Raw genomic sequence first — 6375 nt, 5'->3', positions numbered from 1 at the left:
CATTACTTGGAGCATTATCCTTCTCTTAAACCCTTATTTTAAGTGGAGCTAATATTTTTTGCCCAGAGAGCTGAGAATAATTTTTCTCCAGGTACACAGCATCCAATATTCCCCTAATCCCTCCCCACAAAAGCCAAATAGCACACAAACCCCAGTCAATTGTATTATTAGAAGCTAAGAGGAGAGAAACCAGACAATTTATACCTGTGAGAAGAAAGAATTCATGGCCAGGGTTACAGAATTTACTTAGGAGAAAGTAATTTCCCGTGTTTGGCAGAGAAGATTCCTGCCACAAGGCAAAAAAATTGCATGAACTCTGCCAGCACACACCTGCTAGAAATTGTTTATAATGGCTAAAGCACACTTAGTAGCTTTACTAGCAGCCTTTTACTAATAGCTTTGGTTCACTAATTGCATATTTTTTGCTAAGGGCCTTTTGCCAGTTGACAAGTGTTTGAAGACTCACATTCTAGTAGATTTTTACACCGACAAGCTTTTAGTATCAACCTGGTTGAAGATGTCATTCAGAAATCCTGGCTGCTAACTGGTTTGTATGTAATAAAAGGCCAAGGCTAGAGCAGACTCTCAGAGGCTGATGGGGTAGAGCCAGCCCATGAATAATTGAGGGAATGTTCTCCATTTATGGCATTGAGTGGTAGCATTTGTGGGGACCCCAGGGTCCTTTGGCTTTTCAGCAGCGAGCCCCTGTGGCTGCCCGTTCCTCACTTTCCTCAACAATGTCACAGAGTCTGACACCAGCACTTGCAGTCTGTCCTTTGGCAGCCAGAAACCAGGCTTTTCTGAAGTCTACAACATTCAGCCTAAATCCTGAACAAAGCTGGCAGGGACCAGCCACGCCACCACACATGGGAGAATTATAGGGAAAAGAACAGCTGCCACATGTTAAATTGGAGTATGTTCCATACAGAACACAAGATGCATTGCAACCTACAGACTTACCCTTAGCCACTCTAATGCAATTCCTCTTCCCACTCCAGAAAAAAAAAACCACCTCATGGAAAGAATTATAGCAGCTCGTGAGTGCTTCGTGATCACACAGAACAAGAAACGTCACCAGTTCATTACTAGGGGCCTTGCTTCAGGCCACAGGGTGGTCACAACTCTGCTCTTGCAATATTAATTACTGGCCTGGGATAGCTACAGAGCAGCTTATTGGCTGTGCACAAAATGCTTCCATGTGCTGAGCTTCTGCAGAGGCTGGCCCTGTGGGCTTTGCTAGACAAACACTGCAGCTCCCAAGAAGTCTGAGTGCTAAGCTGACTTCTAGTTCCAGCAGCAAACCTCCACCTCTCGAGAGGAGCTGGGAGCCTGGCCCAAGGAGCAGCAGCAGATTTCCTAATCTCTGAAGGTCTGAGGACTTTCTTCCTGGAATCTTTTTTAAATCAAATTTATAAGTATTCAATGCCCTCTCCTTCCTCACTGACTGACAGCTCAAAGGAACTGAGGATGGAAGGAAACAGGAAAAAACGGGAACAAGAAGTATCATGGGAATTCCCTCATGCTGAGCTTCCAGACCTAGGTAGAGCAGAAACACAGGAAGGAAACACAACTCTCACAATAGTGGAAGACATGCAACGAAATATCCAATTGTGTGCTTCTCCAAGAAATGGAAGGGAAAATTATCCCTAAAAATGCCAAGTATGTAGCACAAATCGTTTATGAGGAGAATACATCTGTAATTACAAGTTAATTTAGCTACCCTGCTGCCAGGAGTAACTGGGAGCAGAAGGAAGCGATCACTGTCATCTTCTCATTCCCCAGGGACCAGCCCGGGCTGGGTTTTCTTGGTGGAACACCTCCCTCCAGTGGCCAAAGGCAAGTGGTTTCCACAGAGCTAGGGCAGCTGGGGACCCAAGCCAGGAACAAGCAATTGTCCTCAAGTCCCCTACTTTCTCCTTCCAGCTCCACAACAGGCTGAATGGAAACCACGCAGGAGCCATCTGGTCAGGGCTGGCAGTTCTGCCAGGAAGTGTAGCCCTCTAAGTCGTGGGGCCCTGGGAAAGCATTGCCTCCTGATTAAAGCAGGGTGCTCTGGGAAATCAACCAGAAAGGGGACACTCCTTGTGACCAAGAACCAAGCTCTCCTCAAGCACAGCCCAGGACAGCCTAAAGGAACAAGCTGTACTCACGGGTAGGACAGATCACTGCACCCTACTGTGGCTCCAGGATCCATTTAAGTCCCTCTTGCTCTGCACTCAGCTGGTCAGGGTTCCTGAAATCTTGACTTAGACCAGCTGCCACCAGTGTTTGCTGACAGCACCTCAGTACCTCCTCTGCAAACTTCACTGTTTCGTCAAAACATACATGAGGACTTAGGTCATGCTTATTCCTTTCTAAAGCAACAGCTGTAAAATTCATTAGTACACGACCTTAGGTTCTTCTAAGCCATTTCAAATGTTCAAATATCCAGATGCACCAATTTGGTGCAGGATCTGAAGGAATTTTGAGATCTAGCTCATATCCACTTCTCAGTTGCTTAGCTGAGAAAAGCAAGAAGATTTATATAGTTGGTCTAGCTACTTCTGAAGAGCTTTTCAGTCAAGACCAGCATGTGGTGACCTAAACTATGAAAAATGGCCATCTAGCTTTCTTCCTTCTCACAGTGGCAGGGCAGGGGCTGAGGAATCCTACTGAAAGCGAGTGGGAAAAAATGATATAGTTGAGCTGGCAAGAGCTGTATGCACTGTGGGCATAGCAGCAAGCTTGTATTTCATCAGAATTAGTCCCCAAGGCTTATGACTCCAAACTGTGCAGACTGTGCAGATCTGAAGCAACATCTTCAAATATTTCGCTTAGGAGATAGCAGGTAATTCAAGGAACTATCACTAAGTCAGCTCACCCTAAGACAAACATACTTCATAAAACAAGACAAAGTTTACTTTAGAATACAGCCCAGAAAAATTGTAACCTCCCCCTGCTGGGCAGGATCTTTACAGCCCACACTGATCTCACACATGCGCATCAGACCTTTTGGCACTTTGAGCAAACAAGATGTCAGCAATCTGCACGTAAAGCAGAAGAGGTGGAGAGGAAGCAAGGGGAAAACACAAGTCACAGGCAGAGATACATATTTTTTAGCAAAGTCTTTATTACAGAAATATTCACCCTCTAGACTTTTATATCTGTACATGCATTTCTTCCAGTAGGAAGATGTTGCTAAAAACAGACAAAAACAAAAAAGGAAATCCAGAATGGGCTCCTTTTTACTTGCTGCTCAGCATTGGCATCTGTAACTGAACAAGAATCTTACAAATAAGAACACGTTAGAGAATAGACTTTGTGTTACAAAAGCTAGCAAGCTTTACTGCTAAAGGTGCTTTCTGCTATAGAAAAGGTCAGCTTGAAGGATCTGTGCAGGAAGGGGCAGATATCTCAGAACTGCAAAGCCTCATCAGACCTCCATAAAAACCAGTTGCCCAGTCATTCTCCCCAGTCATTGCTCTGTCCAAAGATGAGGACAGAGCAGGGACTCACTGTTAGGGCCCTGATTCCCTGCACCAGCCTTTCTTCCCAAAAGGAAAACCAAGTAGGTTTCACCAAGTAGGGTTATTACTACCTGCCCCACCCCGACAGGAGACAGTCCTGGAACCACCTCTGTAAGGCAAAGGCTCACTCACCAAGTACCTTGTAACAGGTCCCTGGCAAGGACCATCCACTTATCTCCCATCCAGCTTCCTGACGTCACAGTCATTGTACCATGTGTAACAGCAGGAAATCTGCTGTGCCCAAGACACCTCTAAAGGTGAGATTTGCACCCAGCTCTCTTATGTAAGGAGCTGGGGCAGTGCTTCTTGTGCATTTCCTACCTTCTTCTGGTCTACACCACTCCTTGCTGCCAACCACTGGCTCAACAGAACAAACAGCCCAGCCATTAGCACAGAAACCTGCAGCCTGCACAACTGCAGAACCTGCTACTTATCTGCTGCAGGGCTGGCACTTGAGGCAGAACTCAGGATGCAGCCATGGCTCCGGACCACAGTGGAGTCAGAAGGATGGACAACTGAAACAACAGCCACTTATCTTTGCATCCCAGCTACAGAACCTATACTGGGCACTGACATCAGTGATATTCCCAATATACAGCATCAGCAATCCAGTCATATCCTTCCGTATTCATATCTAAATCCACAGCTAACAAATTTTATCTTCATAAAGGAGCAGGGGAAGAATCAAATTAATTGTAATCTCTATAAAGTTGGCAACCCGAGAATGCAAACAGCAGAGCCAGCCTGAGGCTGAGTCCACAGTATGCAGCAGTCTCTGAAGTAACCTCCAAGCTGACAGGAGCCAGCAAAGCTGAGCTAAGGGGAGAGGAAAAGATAAAGAGGCAAATGGGAGAAACACGTAAGTGTCAAATCCAAAACTCAAGGGATCCATTCCAGAAGTAGCTGAGCACCACCACCACAATCTGCCAGGTCACACTAGGAATAAATAGGTAGGCATGGCTCCCTCCTGGTGGCTTCTTATGCTCAAAGGGAAGAGCTCCACTGAAGGCAAGGCATAGCTGACTCCAGAAACAGGAGAAGCGAGCGTGACAGTAGCACTCTGTATTTCAGATGAGAACCTAGGCTGGAAGATGTACAGTTGGAGCTGAATCAGGTCAGCTGCAAGGGAAGAGAAGGCCTATAAAGCATGACTAGTTACCACCACAAGTCAGTGAAGCAGGTGAAGCTACCAAAGCACTGGAATCTCAACAGAATTCCTGGCTCATGGGACTTCAGGGGGGAGGTGAAAAGATGTGCAGAAGAGCAAGGGAGAGAAAAGTTATTGTATGTTAGGTCCAGTGGGTTGTAGAATGAAGATTTGAATAGTATTGTTTAACATGGAGCAGGCAGCAAAAGCATTGTCCCCTCAGGTTAATCGGTGTCTCACGTGACACGAGACAGTTTAAGTTCTGCTTCTTGAAGTAGAAATAATCCAGAGGCAGGATGCAGGTGGCCCAAAGGCCCTATTGCCAGAAGATCAGGCTGTGTTGCAGCTCTAACAGTTCTTAGCAGAGTGGTATCAGAAATGGGATGTCACAGGAATAATGGTCAATGGTTGCACAGTCTGGGTATGAGGCAGGAATGTTCTCTTTGCTCCTTCCTCTGTGGTGCCGTAGTTCTGGAGCCAGCCAACTCAAGACTTGGGCACTTTGGTGTAGTCTTCGCTGTGTATGTTCTTGCAAAGCGAAATGGACAGTATCATCCCCAGCAGCTGGAACAAGTATGAAGAATGGGAACAAAATCAGCAACCAGACAGACAAGGTGGGAAGAACGGGTGATACAGGGGAGCAGAATACAGTGAACATCTTTCAGTGACACCATACAGTTGAGCAGAGTTAGTCCTCAACACAAGGCAAATGCAGTAAACTGAAATGACAAAACATTGGGCTTCATAAAGATGTGACTTCATCCGGAAACTACGTTATGGGCTTTTTAAGGCAACAAATGGGATTTCACTAAAGTGGGATTTTGCTTGCCTCAGTATTCTGGTTACAGAATTGCCAAAAGTCAGATACAGCAGGCAGAACCACAAGTAGACAAGGCTTTGCTAGATTTTTGATCGAATCAACAAAAGCCACAGTTCAGGCAGACACAACCAAGAGCTAGAACTACACTGATATTAAACCAGGTGTCGATTATTTGAGAAACAGCTTTGCCTTTAAAAAAAGTCTCTGTGATAAGACAGTATAGGTTCATGTCAGGAAATTACCTACCTCTATAACAGCAACACCAGTGCAAACCCCAAGAATGATACCAAGGTTGTCCTTCAGCCACTCCTCTACACCATCCATGCATCCCTATAGAGAAAACACAGCCACAAAGAAGAAAAGCATGTATCTCAGTATCTCAAAACTGAAAATCCATAACATATCTTTGCACTCAGGAATTATCCCAGTTACATGCTATACCAGGTTTCATAGAAGCTTTTGCAGAAAAGGGCAGGATCCCTGTCACTCTGTCCCCCCTTGCCCCAAATCCCAAAGGTACTTCAAGCAATAAGGACATGAAAGAAGTGCTCTAAATTTTCAGGGGAACAAAAACAAGGCAGCCTCAGTGTAAGCTTCACAGGGCCCAGACATACTCACTCACCTGCTCATGAACAGGCCAGTCAGCATACGTTGCAGTGCCATTGAGAGGATCTTCCAGACTGCAGAAACCTCTTCCTTCCACTAAGTCCTTAGATCTATTGGAGCAGGAGCACGGGTACTCAGTATTGCTTTTGTTCCGAAGAATCTCATTATTTTCCCATTCCTTTGCTCCAGTCCAGCCACAGCAGGAAATCTAATAACAAGAGAGAGATCATCACAGTCTTACACTTTGCACTGCAAGATAACTGCACATGACAATAAGCAGGCAGAAGTACTCAGGA

General features: G+C 45.5%; 1 protein-coding gene across 4 annotated transcripts in view; it reads right to left on the bottom strand.

Annotated features, from left to right (window-relative positions):
* Positions 1 to 3089: 3089 nt before the first annotated feature.
* The window catches only part of CD82 (CD82 molecule), a 38963-nt gene continuing 35677 nt past the window's right edge, over positions 3090 to 6375 (bottom strand). For all 4 annotated transcript variants that reach the window (XM_059849283.1, XM_059849285.1, XM_059849284.1 and 1 more), the window contains exons 7-9: positions 6096 to 6287; positions 5720 to 5803; positions 3090 to 5217 (exon numbers count right to left, since the gene is read on the bottom strand). In XM_059849283.1, coding sequence (XP_059705266.1) covers positions 5140 to 5217; positions 5720 to 5803; positions 6096 to 6287 — 354 coding nt within the window. In that variant the 3' untranslated portion in view covers positions 3090 to 5139. The remainder of the gene's footprint in view (positions 5218 to 5719; positions 5804 to 6095; positions 6288 to 6375) is intronic.

Source organism: Haemorhous mexicanus, chromosome 6 (assembly GCF_027477595.1).
Source record: "Haemorhous mexicanus isolate bHaeMex1 chromosome 6, bHaeMex1.pri, whole genome shotgun sequence".
NCBI lineage: Eukaryota > Metazoa > Chordata > Aves > Passeriformes > Fringillidae > Haemorhous > Haemorhous mexicanus.
This window is presented reverse-complemented; position numbering and strand designations above follow the sequence as displayed.